At 64.5% G+C, this 18,499-nt stretch overlaps 2 protein-coding genes across 2 annotated transcripts; one reads left to right on the top strand and one right to left on the bottom strand.

Annotated features, from left to right (window-relative positions):
* Positions 1-688: 688 nt before the first annotated feature.
* AGXT (alanine--glyoxylate aminotransferase) lies at positions 689-4,029 on the top strand. Its single transcript, XM_068421188.1, has 11 exons — positions 689-853; positions 956-1,148; positions 1,441-1,505; positions 1,583-1,683; positions 1,927-1,997; positions 2,322-2,406; positions 2,574-2,669; positions 2,923-2,992; positions 3,090-3,185; positions 3,397-3,525; positions 3,922-4,029. Exons 1-11 carry the CDS (start codon positions 689-691, stop codon positions 4,027-4,029), a joined length of 1,179 nt encoding a protein of 392 aa, XP_068277289.1.
* Positions 4,030-4,665: 636 nt separating this feature from the next.
* On the bottom strand, positions 4,666-9,253 carry MAB21L4 (mab-21 like 4). Its single transcript, XM_068421236.1, has 5 exons — positions 8,770-9,253; positions 7,502-7,724; positions 6,527-6,678; positions 4,957-5,315; positions 4,666-4,758 (listed from the first exon to the last, which is right to left on the bottom strand). Exons 1-5 carry the CDS (start codon positions 9,251-9,253, stop codon positions 4,666-4,668), a joined length of 1,311 nt encoding a protein of 436 aa, XP_068277337.1.
* Positions 9,254-18,499: the final 9,246 nt, after the last annotated feature.

Raw genomic sequence — 18,499 nt, 5'->3', positions numbered from 1 at the left:
TCAGGACGTGCCATGATGCCCACAAGCCCAGCCGAGCCTGCAGAGCACAGCTCGCCGCGGCAGGGACTGCGGCCATGTCCCACCCATGGGGCACTGACGCCCTTGTGCAAACCGTCCCGCTGGCCAACCTCCTCCGGGCAGCTGCCACTCGGCTAGGCATGCCCCTGCAAGGCACGTCCTTGCCCAGGGAGACCTGGCAGACAGAGCTTGGTGGTGCTGGAGGAGTAATGACCATGGCAGCTGTGCCAGGTCGGTCCCAGCGCAACCCTCCCATGGCACCGGAGCTGTGTGCCCAGAAGCAGGGATCCCACCTGCTAGGATGGTGTTGGGAACCATCAACCGTGGTGTCCTGGGGGCTGTAGGGATGGGGTCTGCGTGGGTGCTTGCCAGTCCCAGAGGCTGACATGCCTGGGGAGCAACCCCCCCTAGCACTAGTGAGGGGGGACCCCCCAAAACGAGGGAGCTGAGACAGCAGGGCTGGTGCTGGTGGCACATTAACCGGACCAGGAGGTGGCCAGGGGCAGAGTCCAGGCTGGCGGGGGGAGCACCGAGCCCCAGGGTCAGGGTCCACGGGAACACTGGACACTGCTGGCACGGGATGTGCTGTGCTGCAGTGCTGGCTGCCGCACGGGCAGCCTCCACCACTCCTCTCCTCCGGGCTCGGCTCCTGGGCATGGCAAGGCACGCCATGGCCACCAGCCCGCTCTGCGTCCCCCCGCCCCAGGGGCTGCTCCGGCCCCTGGCCGTTCCAGAGAGGCTGCTGCTTGGGCCGGGGCCCAGCAACGTGCCCCCACGCATCCTGGCTGCGGGCGGCCGGCAGCTCCTGGGCCACATGCACCCTGAGGTGCTGCAGGTGAGCTGCCCCACCTCTCCCTCGCCCCCCACGAGGGGCTGGGACAGCTCTCCTGGGGCGAGGGGGGCAATAGCGGTGCCAGTCGGTCCCCTGCCATCGCAGGTGATGGATGAGATCAAGGCGGGCATCCAGTACGCCTTCCAGACACAGAACCAGCTGACCCTGGCCATCAGCGGCACCGGCCACTGCGCCATGGAGGCTGCCCTCCTCAACCTCCTGGAGCACGGTGACACCGCGCTGGTGGCCGTCAACGGCATCTGGGGACAGCGTGCCGCCGACATCGCCAGGAGGTTGGGTACGCTGCAGCGGGCCGGGCTGGTGGGTGGGATGCCAGAATGTGACCCCTGGGTTGCTGTCCCCATCCCGGCGGCAGGGGCCAGTGACACAGTTTCTGCAGCCGGAGAGTGCTCCAGGTGTTTTCCAGGGTGATGTCCCTCCGCTCACGGCGGTTTGTGGCTTTGCCACCGGACCGTGGCGGGCGGCCGCGCTCCTGGTTCATGCCTGACCAACTCCCCCACCCGAGCGGGTGGCTGCCCAGAGGGAGGCATGCCCAAGCCTCACTCTCCCTCTGCCCAAATCCCTCCCAGGAGCCGATGTCCACGAGCTGCTGAAGCCCCCGGGCGAGTACTTCGCTCTGTGGGACGTCGAGGAGGTGAGTGCCAGCCGCAGCGTGGCACGCCGGTGCGAGCCGACCCCGGGGCCAGTCACCTTCCCCTCTGTTTCACGCAGGGCCTGGCACGGCACAAGCCCTCGGTGCTCTTCATCACCCACGGCGAGTCCTCCACGGGGGTGCTGCAGCCACTGGAGGGGCTGGGCGAGCTGTGCCACCGGTCAGTGCGCGGCGGGCACCCGGGGGGGCTGGCAGCACCCCAAGGTCACCGTCCGGGATCATGGCATGGGGATTTACATGCCCCGGGCTCTCCTCTGGTTCTGTTGTGCTGGAAGCGGTTGGTGGCAGTGAGAGATATGGCCTTGGGGGCGTCGGGATGCTGGGGCTGCCGGCAGAGGGGTGGCAAGAGGAGGTGGCAGGGGGAGGTGGCAGGGACACCTGGCTGAGCTCTGCCCTCCCACAGGCACGGCTGCCTGCTGCTCGTGGATGCGGTGGCATCGCTTGGGGGAGCCCCCATCTTCATGGACCAGCAGGGTAAGAGCCCTAGTGCCACCACGGGCACCCAGGGAACAAGGGGGCTCACACCTGGGCAGGGAGGGAGGGCACTGGGGTCAGCCCCACTGCCTGCATTTTGGGCTAGCAGCCCTAGAACCTGGTCCAGCTGCAGCCAGAGAGCCTGTTCCCCTCGGGGACCAGCAGCAGTGCCAGGGCACCCCAAAAGCAGGCCAAGCACAAGCAGGACCTGCTAGTGTGCCACCCTGTGCTTCCTACCCATTACTTGCAGCCGGGCTAGGGGGGCTCAGCATGTCCTCGCTGGGAGCCCCCGGTCCCTAAGGAGCTGCCTCCCCTCTCGGGCAGAGATCGACGTTCTGTACTCGGGGTCTCAGAAAGTCCTCAACGCGCCCCCCGGCAGTGCCCCCATCTCGTTCAGCGAGCAAGCCAGGTAAGGGCAGCCCTGTCCCACTGCGGAGAAAGGCAAAGGGGCTGGGGGGGGGGCTATTAGCCCCCTGCTTTGCCAGCCATCCTCTCCAGCCCCGCTCTGGAGAGTGCACCCAGCAGCAGCTCTGTGGGGTCACAGCCTGGCTCCTTCCCAGCACTCTGCCTCGCCAGGGAGAAGATGCTGAGGAGGAAGACGAAGCCCCCGTCCTTCTACCTGGACATGGAGTGGCTGGCGAACTACTGGGGCTGTGATGGGGAGCCGCGAAGGTGAGGGCAGGCTGTCCTGGGACACACGGCCGCAGCCGTCCCACCCACAGCTCGGGTGGCTGCCAGGACTCGGGCCCTGTCTCCCCATCCCCCTGCGCGCTGGTCACAAAGCATCTCCAGGGTATTCGCATCCCCTCTGCGCTGGGTGAGGGGGAGGGAGGACGCTGCACCCCGGTTCCCCCACCCTGCGAGCTGGCGTACTGCCCTGCTGCAGGCGGGGTCACCCCGCCCGGGTACCCTTTGGGTTTTGCAGATACCATCACACTGCACCCATCAACAGCTTCTTCAGCCTGCGGGAAGGCTTGGCCATGCTGGCAGAGCTGGTGAGCGGCACCGGGCAGGCGGCGGGGCACCGGCAGTGCTGGTGGGGTGTGGGGGAGCGGTGGGGGACAGGACCTTCTCCCTCCTCTCTGCCCACAGGGTCTGGAGAGCTCGTGGGATCGCCACCGGGCCAACTGCGCCCTGCTGTGCCAGGGGCTGCGTGACCTGGGGCTGGAGCTCTTCGTGAAGGAGGAGGTGGGTGCAGGGCGAGCCCACCACCACGGTGCAGGGGCAGCGTGAGGACACGTCCCTGTGCAGCTGGGGATCTGTCTGGGCAGCTTTTGATGGTGGAAAACAAACTCCCCCCGCAGCGATGCTCTCTCCTAGCAGGCTGCCGGGCTCACCGGGGGGGACATGGGGCCGTGGCCAGGAGCTGCAGATTTAACCCAGTTCCTCTCTTCCCCAGAAGGCGAGACTTCCCACCATTACCACTGTCAGGGTGCCCAAGGGCTACAACTGGAAGGAGATCACGGCCTTTCTCATGGACAACCACGCCATCGAGATTGCCGGGGGCCTGGGCCCCTCCGTGGGCAAGGTGGGCAGCGTCCTCCCCTCCCGCTGCCCACCGAACCCAGCCAGGCACCGAACCCGGTTGCGGCCGCACACCCCACGATTAACTGGTGCTCTCTGGCTGCCAGCAGCACGCACACGGCTGGGTGCATCCCATCGCCTGCAGCAGCACATAGCGGCTCCTAATCACACACAATTGCTGCGCGTAATTGAACATAATTAGCAGGGTGACACGTCTTTAGAGGAAACGTGTTATCCCGGCGCAAGCAGGGAGCTGCACTCGTGCCCTCAGCCTGGCATCGCGCGCGTGGACGCTCCTCGCATGCCCCCTGCTCCATGGCAGCCCGTGCCCTGCCGCTGGCTCACGGGCACGGCCGCACAGGCAGGTGCCCCAGGGAGACGCTCACCCTTCTTCTCCCAGGTCCTGCGCATCGGCCTCATGGGCTGCAACTCGACCAGCGCCAACGTGGACCGCGTGCTGGGTGCCCTGCGAGAGGCCCTCGGGCGCTGCCGCCGCAGCAGGCTGTGAGCCCCACTGCGAGGGGGGTCCGGACCGGGCGGCGCGGTGCTCCCCTCCGTGCCCGGCTGCAGGCAGCTGTCCCCAGAGGGGCTCCGCTGCCTCTGCGGGGTGCTGGCAGGCGGCACTGCAACACCCAGCAAGCCAAGGCAGAGCAGGAAGGAGAAGCTGGAAGAGCAGGGGACGTGGAGGTGAGGGCTGTGGCTCGGCAGATGCGGGACTTGGCTCAAAACCCCCGCACAGGGTCACTCCTCGTGCTGACAGCCTGACCCCCCAGCTCCTCTCCTCACCCCGACCCCAGGGCACAGCAGCCCCACCGCAAGCTGACACAAGGGCTGGATGCAGGATCCGACCACAGGTCCCCTCCCCTCCCACCACCATCACTCTTGGCCGTCCCTGCACCAGACCCCAGCAGCGCACTGTGCCATCCACCCCCCCCCCCAGATTAGGTACCCTGGGATGAAACACCCACACCCAGCTCTGCCAGGGGAGCCAAGGGGCCGGGCATCCCCACCCAGCTGCTGCAGATGTGCGCTCACCCACTGGTACCATCTTTCCTCAATAAACTGACACGCGACATGCAGCTCCCTGGCCCCGTAGCTCACCTTGCACCCCCCTGAGTTTCAAGACACCCACATGGGTGGCAGCTCAGCTCTGCTGGGGGGTTTCTCGCCGGATCTTGGAGAGGAGCCGTGCCATTGCCGAGCGGCGCGCGCGGTCCTGGATCCGGTACACCTGGAACTAAGCAGAGGCAGGTGGGGAGTAAGGGGAAAGGGCTCCTCGGAGCCCCGCACCCCAGCGTCGCCAGCCTCCCGCAGCCTCCGCAGCGGGGCTGGGCTCTGGAGGGCAAATCCCAGCCAAGCTGCCCAGCCCAGGTGGTTTGTGGCGCTGCCGTGCTCTGCCTCGCAAGACCACCCGAGCATCTCCGGTCCCCGTTACCTGGCTGAGCAGGATGTCAAAGTAGGCTGTGTGCCAGTAGGACCCGTCCTCGTCGGGGAGCTGCAGCAGGACTCGGGTGCCAGGGTCTGCCTGCCAGCTGTCGGTGCGCACAGGGAGGCCAAAATGGAAGCGGAGGAAACGTCGAGGGTCCCAGGCAAAGCTCTCCACTTTACAGTAGAGGGAAGCACAGTCCAGGGTTTCTCCTTTGAAGAGGTTCTCCTCCGGGAGCAGGAAGTGGGGCAGGTGCTGGGTGGCCAGGCAGCGGAGGAGGATCACCAAGAGCCTGTAGACCGAGCCCTCCAGGTCCTGCCAGTCCTCTGGGGAGGGGAAGAGCTCCGTGCTCCACAGCAGGACCATCTGCAGGGAGGGACAGGAGGGCGTGGGATCGGGCGCTCCCCACAAAGGCCGTGCCTTCGCACCCTGCAAAACCACCCACGGGGCTGAGCCCTCAACACGGACATCATGTCCTCAGCAGCCTAGGGCTGGGCAGGCTTTTGGAGCTGCTGCTTCGGCTGCAGCGGGCACAGGCAGTGCCCCACCACCCCTTCGGTTTGAACCTTTGCTTCACTCCCCAAAGAGCCCCTGTCTCAGCCCCGAGTCAGGTCCCAGCTCCACAGCAGCTCCGAAACAACAAGCCCAAGCTCTCTGCAGGCGCCAACCAAGAGCAAAAAACCTTGCTTGTGGTTTCCATCAGCTGCTGGCAAGGCAGGTGAACTCCTAGTAGCTGCCCTGACAGCTTCTTTGGCACTGTGCTGGCAAATGGCCTGGCACCGATGCCTTTCGGCGATGCGGTGATATAGGCAACATGCGCAGTGGGCTGGAGCAGAAGGTGCTTTCTTGAAGGACAGATGCATGTTGTTTTTTTTTTTAAAAAAAAAAATCAAAGAACGCAACATAAAGCAAAACCCACAGGATCTGGGTTACTTGGAGCTGGAGCTGTTCTCTCAGCAGAAGATGACTTTGCCCGCTTCTCCACCCCAGCCTGGAGAGCCATCACAAGGCAGGGCACACCTGGATTGTGCCACCAGGTGCCGTCCCCAGCACGGCCCCTTTCCCGACCGGCATCACCAGCTGGCGTGGGTGCAGAGCGCCGAAAACAAGTTGGGTGGGGAGAGAGGGTTTTGTCAGAGGAAACGCCACCCTCAGCCCTGTACGGGCACCTCCCGGCATGCCAGAGCACAGGACGACCTGCGGCACGGCAGGCACGGCAATGCCATCCCCAGCACGGCCCCAGCAGAGGCAGGCAGCCTGGGTCAGGGGACGCCTGGCACACGGGGACAGAGCCTCAGCTCTTACCGCTCGGGGTGTTTCAGGCTGGAGGTTGCTGGTTCAATCCAGCAAGTGCCTGGATTTGCCGGGAGCAAGGATCAAACCCCTCTAACCACGGCTGGTGGCACGCATCCTTTCCAGACACAGCCGTGGGCTGGTACATCCCAAAGCACCGCAGGCGCTTGGGCTTGATCTTGGGATCTTCTTCCAGCAGTGACTCAGCCAGGGCAAGGTGCAGGGGAGCAGCCTTGGCTCTGCCTGCCCGGAGAGCCACGGTCCCACCAGCAGAACCTACCTTCCTTCAGGTGGTTGAAGGTGAGACTGCCTTTACCACCCTCCTCTCCCCAGTCCTGGTCACGTAGCTGATCAAGCAGGCGAAGGCTGTCCAGATGCGGTCCCTTCAGTGTGTCCACTGCCCGGAGCAGCTTCAGGATGGGGAGGTGAGTGGAGGATCTGGTGAGAGAAAGCAGGGTCTGGTAAGAAGGAGGACGGATACCCACATCCTCCCAGCTGGGGAGAGGATACCTGCAGTGACCCGGTGTGTGTGGGGATCCCCCCCGGCCACCCACATGGCCCCAGGCATGCAGCACCCTGCGTCCACCTCCTGCACCCCCCTCTGGCGAAGAGGGACGGAAGAGATTTGCAGCGTGATGGGGATGCTGCTGACCAGCTCCTACCTTCCTGGGAGGGTCAAGAGGGGGGGTGAAGTGGGGTTGTCCTCCTCTGCATGCAATGGGGAGAGCTGCAGGCTGCCCCGAGGGGAGGCTGGATGGATCCCAAGCAGGGACCAAGCATCCAGCTGGACCACATTGTGCCCAAAATAAGCCTGGACTGGTCCAGCTGGATGCTCGGCCCCTCCTTGGGGCCGCATAGCTGTACTGGCAGGTGAGGTGTGTGTCCCCCCAGCCCCTCTCCCTCCCACAGCCTCATCCCACAGCCTGGGTGGCACCTCATCACCCCACTGCAGCCAGATGCCCAGGCTCACTCCTGAAGCCCAAGCAGGAACCTGAGAGCTGCCGCCCTCCGCGTGGCCACGTTTCAGCTCCTGTGAACAATCTGGGGGGCCTCCTTCAGCTGCATCTTTCCTTGACCTGCCTGAAAATTGGCTGAAGTTTTTCTCCCAGCACAGGGCAGCGGGGCTGGGCATCACGAGGGGATGACTCCACCTCCCTGTTGACATGTCCCTCCGCTTTCCCGTCCCCTTTTTGCCTACGCTTGGCAGTGCCACCGGCCAGGGGGGATCCCTGGCGCAGGGTCACCTCGCTATGTCGCTCACCTCCAGCAGTGGGGAGAGGCAGGGATGAAGTGGGCCTCTTCCGTGGCCTTCTGGAGGCTGCCTTCGGGGAAGGCCCTGTCGCTCTGCCGCCCCTCGAGCCGGAGCGGCTCCTGCTGCCTCCTCACCACGGGGACGATGTCAAAACGGATGGTCTTCCAGCCACCGCGGATCAGCAGGGAGAGCTCCGTGGCATCTTCCTGCAGATTTTCGGCGCTGAGGACACCTAGATGTGGAGGGTTTGGCCGCGGTTAGGAGGTTACCACAGCCAGTCCCGCAGGTTGAACCGGGTACGTGCTGCACCGCCCGTGGGCACGTCCCACCCCACTCGACTCATCCCTTTCCAACGCTGAGGTTTGGATGCGGTTCCCTGGCAAAAGCCGTTCTCCAAACCCTGCTGGGGTGGTTCTCGGGAAGGAGCGTCGCTGCAGTGGGGCTCAGGGCCAGGTTGTGGGCACAGCAGGAAGCCCTGAGCAGCTGAACGGGTGGCTGAACGGTGCCAAGAAAAATAATGTGGTCCAACAGAAATGGACCAGAAAAGGTCTCAGGTTGTGGGGGTAGAGGAGGATGAAGGACTCTGGCTTGGCCGTGGAGGAAGGAGGGAATGGTGGGCTTGCTGAGGCTGGGCTAAGAGACTTTCAGACCCGCTGGTCCTCTCACACCACCTTTCCATCAGGGCTGAGATTTACTTCAAGAAGCACCTTTGGAGATGGAAATGCATGAAGAAGCTGATGGGACCCCTACGGGCATTCCCAGGGTCCCTTCCCCACCGTGTCCTTCTCAGGGATGCTGCTCCCAGCTGGGGTCCGTGTGTGCACAGGGTCAGACCCATGCCCCAAGGGCCCGGTCCAGCCCTAACGTGGTTCCAGCTCGCCCTCCAAACAGCCTCCTCCAGGGAGTAGGGGGTGCTTGGAGGCCAGGAGAGATGGGGGGAACGAGGTTAGGGTGAGCCAAGCATGCCAAGCCCCCAAGCAAACCCTCCCCAGGGACTAACTGCAGGAGCTGCCACCCACCAAGGAAGGTGCCATCAGCCCAGGGTGAAGACGCCCGAGGATGATTCTGCTGCCGTGGGATGTCAGGGAGTAGTTTGCGTCTCCCGTTCCTTCCTTAGCTGAGGGCAAAGCCTGTCCCAGCACACGGCAGGGTGCTGGCTCGCTCACGCAGGCTTTGGGTGGGCCACGCGCTGGGGACTGACACCCCAGCCTGTCTGTGCGGGGACCACCGCCGAGCTGGGCTCCCCAGGCAGGGAAGCGCCGCGCCGGCGTACGCACCTGGCTGAAGCAGGAAGCGGTGTTGGCAGCGCACGATGGCTGAAACAAGGAGCTCTTTCAGGTGCTGGAGGACTTTGCCTGGAACCAGGCACTCCACACCACCTCCCCGCTCCGTCACATCCATGACACTGGTCCAGTCCTCCAAGTCGGTCCCTGGAGAGGGCACTTCCAGATAGCAGGTGTCCAGCCCCAGGCGGTGCCCGGCTGGGGTGTCCCTGGGCTGGTACGCCAGTACCCGCAGGGCATCGCCATCAATCTGCAGGGGGACCTCCATGGTGACAGCATCTCTGGAGGCGCAGAGAGCGAACTCGAAGGCTTCCAGGTTCCTGGCGTAGTCAACGAGGAAGCGGGGCTCCCTGGCGTGGACGCCCTCCAGCAGGGTCAGCAGGATGTCCTCTGCCTGCTGGAAATGCTCCAGCCACTGTCTCTCGCGGGACACGATTACCCTGAGGTAGCTGTGCCAGTGGGACGCGCTGGCTGCCATGGCAGCTCTGTCGCTGTCCCGAGCCTGCTCCGAGCAGCAGTAAAAATATGTGGGCAGGGAGGGCAGGGCTGGGGTGGGTGGAGGGAAGTCACAGCCAGGCACTGACAAGCACCAGTGCTGGGTGAGCACCAGGGAGAGCTGCTGGGAGCACCGTGTTCCCCCGGGGCAGAGCCAGGGTGGGGGACCAAGTCACACCGTGCCCCCCTCAGCAGGCCAGCAGGATGGCAAGCGATGCTCAGCTGGCAGGACGATGCTGTGGTGTCTCACGCCTTGAGGCGTGCCGGCACAGCCAGTGCCAGACGAAGGTGAACCACCGCCCTCCCACCCTGGCCCAGCTTGGCTCGGCAGGCCCAGCTGCTGGGGGCTGCTCTGAACCCGTGTTGTGCCCACGGGCACGGGGAGCAGGGAGCAACCCATGGAAGGAAGGCAGGGCTCTCCCGGCAGGGCAGCACGGCTCAGTAATCCCAGGCTTCCCATTCCTGCCCTTGGTCAGAGCAGGGCAGGGAGTGGGGGAGGCTCTGTGGCAGCGGGAACCTGTGTGGGAAGGAGGTCATGGCCGAGTGTGGGGCCCTGGGACCACTTCTGGGGAGGGGAGAGAGAGACACGGGGTTCAGGGCCAGTCCTCCCACCTCCTGTGGCTCAGGCTCTTTAGGGCCCATTCATACAGCTCAGACAAGGTTTCTGGATCTCCCCAGGGCTGTTTCCAGTTCATGCCTGTGCCTCCTTCAGTCCCGCATGTCTGAGGAGCCACCCGTCACTGTGTCCCTCATGGCCATCTGTCGTTCCACCAGCTGAGCTCCGGGGAGCCCCGGCTGCCTTCCAAAAAGGAGCAGAGCCAGAGCTTCAACCCACAGAGCATCATCATGCGCCTGCAGTACAAACCATGGAGGTGAGCAGGAGCCCGCACCAGGCTCCTCACTGCCTGGAGGCTGGGGATGCCCAAGGCTGGGACACACTAGCCAGCTGGTGGCCGGTCACCAGTGGTGTTCCCCAGGGCTCAGCGTTGGGGCCAGTTCTGTTCAATGTCTTTATCAATGGTCTGGACGAGGGCATCGAGCGCACCCTCAGTCAGTTCGCAGACGACACCAGGTTGGGCGGGAGTGTTGATGTGCTGGAGGGCAGGAAGGGTCTGCAGAGGGGTCTGGACAGGCTGGATCGATGGGCCGAGGCCACTGTGTGAGGCTCAACAAGGGCAAGGGCCGGGTCCTGCACTTGGGGCACAACAACCCCCCGCACCGCTACAGGCTGGGGGAGGGTGGCTGGAAAGTGCCTGGGGGAAAAGGGCCTGGGGGTGTTGGTCGGTGGTGGCTGAACAGGAGCCAGCAGTGTGCCCAGGTGGCCAAGAAGGCCACCAGCATCCTGGCTTGTATCAGCACTAGTGTGGCCAGCAGGACTAGGGCAGGGATCATCCCCCTGTACTTGGCACTGGTGAGGCCGCACCTCGAATCCTGGGTGCAGTTTTGGGCCCCTCACCACAAGAAAGACCTTGAGGTGCTGGAGCGAGTCCAGAGAAGGGCAACGGAGCTGGTGAAGGGTCTGGAGCACAAGTGTGATGAGGAGCGGCTGAGGGACCTGGGGGGGTTTAGCCTGGAGAAAAGGAGGCTGAGGGGAGACCTTCTCGCTCTCTACAACTGCCTGAAAGGAGGGTGTAGTGAGGTGGGGTCAGTCTCTTCTCCCGGGTAACAAGCAGTAGGACGAGAGGGGACGGCCTCAAGTTGTGCCAGGGGAGGTTTAGGTTGGAGATCAGGGAAAATGTCTTCACCAAAAGGGTTGTCAAGCACTGGCACAGGCTGCCCAGGGCAGTGGTGGAGTCCCCATCCCTGGAGGGGTTTAAAAGCCGTGTAGATGTGGTGCTGAGGGCCAAGGGTTAGTGGTGGCCTTGGCGGTGCTGGGTTAAGGGTTGGACTTGATGATCTTAAAGGTCCTTTCCAACCAAAACGGTTCTGTGATTCTATAAATCTCTAACAGTGGGCAACAGGCTCTGTGTCTCTTTACCCGCGCCCCACACTCCCAGTTTCACCCCACCTGATCAGGGGCCCTCAGCCCCCACACTGACCCCCTCGGCAGTGTGGTGCTGGTGGGGCAGCCGTGCCCTCCCTGGCGCAGTGCTGGCTGACCCCGCAGCATGGCCCTGGCGTCCTGCTCCCATCGCTGCCGGAGCTCTGTCACCTCCCAGCTCCTCGCTGCCTTTGGCACCTGCACTTTGCAGGGTGCCGCCGCTAAGAGGTGGGCGCTGCAAAACGCTGCCCTCGGCCCCTGCCCACAGACCGGGGCCTTCCCCTTTCTTCTTCTTCCTTCCTCTTTTCCCCTTCCTCTTACTCCAACCTCCTTCCTCTTTTCTCCTTCACCTTCTCCCTTCCCCTTTACCCTTTTCCCCCTCTCCCTTCTCCTTTCCCCTTTCCCTTTCCCTTTCCCCTTCCTCCTCTCCCCTTTCCCCTTCCTCCTTCCTCTTCCCCCTCCCCTTTCACCTTCCTCTTCCCCTTTCCCCTTCATCTTCCCCTTTCCCGTTTCTCCTTCCTCTTTCCCCCTTCCCTTTCCTTCTTTGCCCTTTCCCTTTCCCTTTCCCTTTCCCTTTCCCCTTCCTCTTCTCCCCTGCCGACAAGAGGCCAGGAGCAGGCCCTGGGGGAGCAGCTACCCCACTGCTGCCAGGCACAGGCAGCACAGGCAGGGCAGGCAGGGCAGGCAGGGCAGGCAGCACAGGCAGCATAGACAGGGCAGGCAGCGCGGGCAGGACAGGCAGCACGGGCAGGACAGGCAGCACAGGCAGGGCAGGCAGTACAGGCAGGGCAGGCAGGACAGATAGCACAGACAGGGTAGGCAGGACAGGCAGGACAGGCAGCACAGGCAGGACAGACAGCACAGACAGTGTAGGCATGACAGGCAGGACAGGCAGGACAGGCAGGACAGGCAGCACAGGCAGGGTAGGCAGTACAGGCAGGGTAGGCATGACAGGCAGGACAGGCAGCACAGGCAGGGCAGGCAGGGCAGGCAGGACAGGCAGCTCAGACAGGGTAGGCAGCACAGTCAGCGCAGGCAGCACAGACAGGGCAGGCAGGGCAGGCAGCGTGAGCAGGGCAGGCAGGGCAGGCAGCACAGGCAGGGCAGGCAGTGCTGCAGGTGCAGCAGGAGAAGGCAGAGCTGGCCGGGGAGCAGTGCTGGCTGGTGGCACAGCTGGCGGCACAGCTGGCCAGATGCTGGATGCTGCCCAGTGCCCCAGGCCGGGGGCAGCTCGGCGGGGGGATGCTGGGGTGCAGAGGGGTCCCTCCTGAAGCAGGGGGATGGCCACCAAGGCCAAGCAAGCTGCTCAGGGTGGCAGGGCTGGCCCCTGCCTGCACTTTGCCTGCCGGGGGGAGATTGCCTGGCGCTGTGACATTTGCGTGGGGGCCGTGGGGCATGAGGCCACCCCGTACCCGCTGGCATCCCTCCCTGCTGCCCCGGGACATCGCTGTGGGAGGCCAAGGCAGATGGCACCCAGGAGGAGCGAGAGGAGCTGGCGTGGGGAGGGGATGACGCAGGTCAGGGTGGTGGGGGGACAGCAGAACCTCCATACCATGCAGAGGAAGCAACAAAACACGGGAGGGCTGAGCCCTGCCCGGAGTTGTCCCATGTGTGTGCGTGGGTGAGCGGCACGGCGCAGGGCTGGGCATTCGGGGCGGTGTCAGGATGGGAAACCCAGCAACAGGCTCATCACCGTTGGAGGCGAGACATCGGGGGAAATTCACTAGCAAGAAGGTCAGTGAGGCCGTGGAAGACACGGCTGGAGCGTGTGGTGCTGGGTCTGGACGAGTCGCCGGGCGGCTGGCAGGGAACGGGCTGGCACTGGCAGAGGGGCTGGCCTGGGTGAGCTCATCGCTCGTTTTCCATCTCAGCGTTTTATGGTTCTCTGAATTTTTGCTCTGTTAGAAACAGGAAAGAGAAAACAACTCAAAAATAAGAGCAAGGGCAAGTGAGAGAGAGGAGAAAACCTGGGGGCATGGAAGCACTCGACATGGCAGGGGTGGGCAAGGGGCTGCAGCGAGCCCCCAGCGTCCCTCACCCAGCTCGCCCTTCCGTAGGACGCCGTGCACAGCGTCACCCCTGAGCCCTGCGCCCTGTGAGATGCCATCGTCCCTCGGCAGAGAGGCACCGGGGTGGGAGCTGGCGAGTGGGGGAGCTGGCAGGGGACAGGGAGAGCGGGATGTGGGAGGTAGGTGATGCTCTGCCCCAGCGCCCTGGCTCCGCACCAGCCCCAGCACCGGCACCCCTGTGCCCCACGAGCCTCCCGCCCCGAGCGACACAACCCCTGGCAAAAAGGCTGGGAAGGGGAAGGGGGGGACGCAGTCAGGGGAGGTAGAGAGGAAGGGAGAGTAATTTAACATGACAGGCTGTTTATTTTGGCAAAAAAGGTCCCTTTTCAACAGATTTCAAATCCCGGCCCCAGAGCTGGGGGGACCACACAGAGGAGTGGGAGAGCAGGGGTGCGAGGCGGGGTTCGCTGGGGCACCAGCACCCAGAGGGATGCAGAGGAACCCCCCCGCCTGCTTGTCCCCAGGCCTTGGCAGCCTTGCACGCTCCGGTGGATCCCCCCTCTCCCCAGGGTGCCCCCACGGGCGCCGCGCGCTCCCGCACGCACGTGCTCTCCTGCACGCACCCGCGCACGTTCGCACGCTCCTCCAACCCCTCGCTCCTTCCTCCGGGCCAGGGCTCAGCTGGAGGCTTGGCTTCCCCCAGTGACATTTCAAAAGAGGCTATTTATTAAAAAAAAAAAAAAAAAATTGCTAGGAAAGAAATAATTATTATAATGACATTAAGAGCTTTGGCTGTAAAAGCCCTGCGAGAGCGCGGGGCAGGAGCGGGGGCTGCTGCCGGCAGGGAGCACCGCGGTGGTTTTCCTGCCTTGTGCTCTTATTTTTTTTTCAGTCCCGGTCCAACACTCTCCCCGCCCCCGCTTTTCCTCCCCTTTATCCTGGGAAATGAAAACAATTTATTTAATGATGGATCGTCCCTTTCTCTGGTCACTGACCTTCTGGGTGAATTTCTGCTGAGCTCGGCGGAAAGCGGCGAGGCTGGGTTGTGGATCCCATCTGAGGGTGGGGGAGGGACGCTCACCCTCATCCTTCCCAAAAAACCACAGCAACAGGCCCGGGAGCCGGATGGGGATGATGGGGAGGGTCCCCATGACAGCAGGGGCACAGCCACCGCCTCCTCCCTGACCTGGCTTGGGGTGCAAGGGCTGGGGTGCAGCGAGGGAGTGGGAGAGGGGATGGAGGAGCTGCACCCGGGGTGGGAGAGGGGATGGAGGAGCTGCACCCGGGGTGGGAGAGGGGATGGAGGAGCTGCACCCGGGGTGGGAGAGGGGATGGAGGAGCTGTACCTGGGGTGGGAGAGGGGATGGAGGAGCTGCACCCGGGGTGGGAGAGGGGATGGAGGAGCTGCACCCGGGGTGGGAGCAGGGATGGAGGAGCTGCACCCGGGGTGGGAGCAGGGACAGAGGTGTGATCTCCATCCCACTGGCAGCCACATTTCCCCTTGCTGCCTGGCGGGGGGGGGATGAATGGGGTTTCTCAGCCCGGGGTGGCCGCAGGAGGGATTTTTCGGAGCTGGCCAGGCATGAGGCCAGGGAGGAGGCCGGGGACGCGTGCGGGGCTGCACAGGCTCCCAGCAGAGGCTGGCAACACGCACCCCACAGCAGGCGGTTTGGCTCTGGCCGGTCCCGTGCTTGGCCGGGCTCCGCTCCCCAGGGAGGGGAAAGCCGGGAGCGAGCGAAGGAAAGGGGCAGGATCCCACCAACGAGCTGCCTTTTGGTTGGGAGGGCTGCCAGCACCCAGCGTGCATCGCCCTGGGACCCCGGGCATGGGTGCAGCCCCACGTCCCCCTCCGGTCACGCTCAACCCCGAGCTGACCTGCACAGCAGGGATGGAGCAATCCAGCATCCAGCCCCCTCCCCTCTGGCCCTTCCTCTGCCGTGGCCTGTTGCTCAAAGCATGGTTTTTGTAAAAACGCGTAAATATTTATACAAGAATAATTTAAAAAACATGGTCTGTCAAATAATCAAAGCAGCAGAACATCCGAGGAGCTTTCAGCCGGGTTGGGAAATCCGGTGCTGCTTTCCGATGCCATGCTGGGATGCTGGAGGTGCTCGCAGCCAGCCCCGGCCCTGCGGGCTGCTGGACTTGCTGGCACGGGTTTGCGGCAGCTTTGAGGTCCTCGTGGATGTGGTTTGGGGACCACGGCAGCGGGCGGCTTTCACTTGCATCAGCTCAAGCCGCCCGCTGCCGGGAGCTCCAGCTGGGGATGGGACTTTGCCAGGCACTGGTTTCCATCTCGTGTCTTGGTTTGACGCTGTCCCCTGCACCGGCACCGCACCAGGAGCCGGAGAAATCCTTGGGTGAAGCGCTGCATGTCCCTGTCCTCCCGCGAGCTGTGTGGCAGGGCCGGGGACTGGCGTGGGTGGTGGCAGGGTGGCAGCTCAGCTGGCAGGGTGGCCCCCGGTGCCACGGGGTGGCAGGGGTACAGCATCCCCATCCTGGCAGTGTCCTCTGCCTTTCAAAAGCTTGGCTTTACAGTACTGGGGTGAGAGCTTTGCGCCAGGGTTTTCCCCAGGCTCCTCTCCTATGTCCCGCTGGCACCACGTCCCCCTGGCACCACCGAGAAGCCCTGAGCCGCCACTCCCCAGGGAGGCAGGGGAATGGCCTTAAAATGGCAGCACCTGGAGACCCCCAGCCCCAGTTCTTTCTGCTCACTTGGGGTTCCCCTGGCTGGGGCAAGGCAGGGGACACGATTGCCACCGAGCGATGACCCTGCCGCCATAGCTCAGCTGACCCACAGCCACTGGGTGCCTCGGCCTTGTGGTTCAGGGGGTCCCAGGGTGGCAGGGGGGAGGGAGGAGGGTGGCAGAGGGGCAGGGGTCCTCCCTGTTCCTACAGCCCCATACAGCTGGAGGGAAGAGGCGGGCACGGCTGCGGCTTGGGCAGCGCAGGGGGAGCGGGAGCCCCGTGCCGCGGTACCCTCCGTCCTCTCCGCCACCCTCCTGCCCTTTCCCACCGCGTGATTTGTGTTCGTGCATTCTTTGAACCCGGGCCAGGCGCCGAGTTCAAACCCCTCCATTAAAACCTCGATTTCCCCCGCTAAAAGCCCGCGCACCTCCCTGGGCTACCTGGCTGCCTCACCTGCCCTGGGGAGGGGGCTCCCAGGGCCGGGTCCCCCCCGCAGGAGGTGCTTGTGCCGCGCACGTGTTCGGCATCCGCAGGGAACGCGCTCTGCTCGCGGCCTAATTAGCTGGGAGGGAGGGGGGAGAGCCAAATCCAAACCATGTGCTGACCTGCGGGCCCCTCCGCCCGAGAGCAGCCGTGCTGAACGCTCTCTGGAGCGTTAATAGCTCCCCAGGTCCTCTCCACACGTCCTCCCCCCGCACACGCGGGGCCTGGCCGGGTTTGCGGGGGGGGATGCAGGGCTTTGTGCCTCTTTCCCAATGGTTTTCCAGGCCTGCGTTTCGTGGAAGGCAGTGGGCAACCCCGGGGCTGTGAGCGGCGGCAGCCAGGAGGAACTGGGGGGGCAACTGTGCCCTGATTTGGGGCAACCCCAGTGCTGTGATGCTGGGGAGAGACAGGCTTTGGGTCGGCCAAAGGACTTGTGCCTCCATCCCTTGGTCCCGGAGGTGGCACCCGCCTCCCGCAGCGTGCCTGGTGCCCGCTGGCCACCTCAGCCGGCTCACCGGGTGCCTGCAGAGCCTGGGAGGAAGCATCAGGTCCAGCCACTGCTGGGACCCGTGCTGAGGCACTTCGCCGAGGAGCACTGCCGGTCACAGGGGCCGGGAAGGGCAGGGGGAGCCTGGGATTAGCGCCTGGGATGCGCCCGGGACCTGCACAGTCACCATCCCAGCGTGACAGCCCCTCCAAACCCACACCCCGGGGTGGGCACGGGGAGTCCCGGCCCCTTTTTGGAGGCCACCGAGAAGCTGGTCACCCTGAACGTGGAGGAAAGGGGCATTTGCTCCTGGAGAGGGAGCGGGCGGAGGTAGCTCGGCCAGATGGTGCGGGGGAAAGGGCTGCTTCCCCCCACGCTCCTCCCAGCCTCCCCAGCACGGAGCCCGGCTTCGCACCGGCTCCAGCTCCTGGCCCCGAGGAAATGGCTGCCAGCCGTGGCCCCACAGCTGTTTTCCCCCTGCTCGGTTTGCTGCTTTCAATTTAACGTCCCGGGGAGCGGGATGGGGAAGGCACAGGGGGAGCATCGCGGCGCTTTCCCGTGCGAAGCCTGCCTGGGAGGAAATCCTCCCTCACGCTCGCTTCGTGGGGCTGCTCCCTCCTGCCCGTCCCACCGAGGGACAACCCGCTGCCAGGCACCCGCGATGGCCCCTGCGGGGATGCCCAGGGTGGTGGGGGGCAGGTTGGTGCCACCGTGTCCCTTGGGAGCTGGCAGTGGGGTCTGGCACGGCACGGTAGGGCCAGGAGACAGGAGTTTGGGGAGCACGTGGCACGCGGTGGGCTCAACCCACCCCTCCGGGCTGCGAGGTGGTGGATGGCGACAGCCAGAAGACCCCTCCGAGTCACTCCCCAAAAGAGATGCGTGTCGGCCGGCACCCCCAGGACGGGCTGTGTGGGGAGGGTGGCAGCGCCCCCGCTGTGTCCCACCCTCCCCGGCGTCCCCCGGGGCCGGGGAAGGGGCGAGCAGCCTAATGCCTTCCAGAAGATCAGCTGTAAATGGCTGGGGAGGGTAATTCATATCAAACTCATAAAGCCTTTATTAGTGTCTCGGGGGAGAAATCCGGATGTGGCCGTTTATTTATTTTGGATTTCGCCTTTTTTTTTTTTTTTTTCTCTTTTCCTTTTAACATTTTCTTCCAGGAGATTTTTAAAGGGACAGGGACACCTCGCCGTGCTCAGCAGCGGGGCCCGGCAGGGGCCAGCTGCCCACGGGACATTCAGCCCTGGAGCGCTGGTGCCAGCCGAGGTGCCGTGGCAGCTCAAGGAGTCGGGCAGATCTCGGGGTCTGGTTTCGGGGGGGACAGGTCCTGGCGCTGCCGGGGGTGTCGTGCTGCCCCGAGGGTGCTTCGGAGACCCGCAGCTCTGCCCTGGGTGCTGCATCCCTGCACGGTCCCCTCTGCGCCCAGCCCTGCTCTTGGCCCTCCGCCTCATGCCTCAGTTTCCCCCGCTCCGCAGATGGTCCCCGTGCCAGCGATGCCCCTGGGTGAGGATTTTGGGAGCACCCTGGCACAGATGGCAGAGCCGGGCTCCCGGTGAGGCAGACTTTCCGCGGCGGTGTCCGCGC

Source organism: Nyctibius grandis, chromosome 32 (assembly GCF_013368605.1).
Source record: "Nyctibius grandis isolate bNycGra1 chromosome 32, bNycGra1.pri, whole genome shotgun sequence".
Classification (NCBI taxonomy): domain Eukaryota; kingdom Metazoa; phylum Chordata; class Aves; order Nyctibiiformes; family Nyctibiidae; genus Nyctibius; species Nyctibius grandis.
This window is presented reverse-complemented; position numbering and strand designations above follow the sequence as displayed.

Excerpts from the sequence above, each read along its gene's own strand:
- AGXT (XM_068421188.1), top strand. The coding sequence starts at position 689 with ATGGCCACCAGCCCGCTCTGCGTCCCCCCGCCCCAGGGGCTGCTCCGG. Across the intron at positions 1,684-1,926 it reads CTGGGCGAGCTGTGCCACCG|GCACGGCTGCCTGCTGCTCG; the intron begins GTCAGTGCGCGG and ends GCCCTCCCACAG. Across the intron at positions 3,526-3,921 it reads TGGGCCCCTCCGTGGGCAAG|GTCCTGCGCATCGGCCTCAT; the intron begins GTGGGCAGCGTC and ends TTCTTCTCCCAG.
- MAB21L4 (XM_068421236.1), bottom strand. The coding sequence starts at position 9,253 with ATGGCAGCCAGCGCGTCCCACTGGCACAGCTACCTCAGGGTAATCGTG. Across the intron at positions 7,725-8,769 it reads CCGCTTCCTGCTTCAGCCAG|GTGTCCTCAGCGCCGAAAAT; the intron begins GTGCGTACGCCG and ends CTCCACATCTAG. Across the intron at positions 6,679-7,501 it reads GCCTCTCCCCACTGCTGGAG|ATCCTCCACTCACCTCCCCA; the intron begins GTGAGCGACATA and ends TTCTCTCACCAG.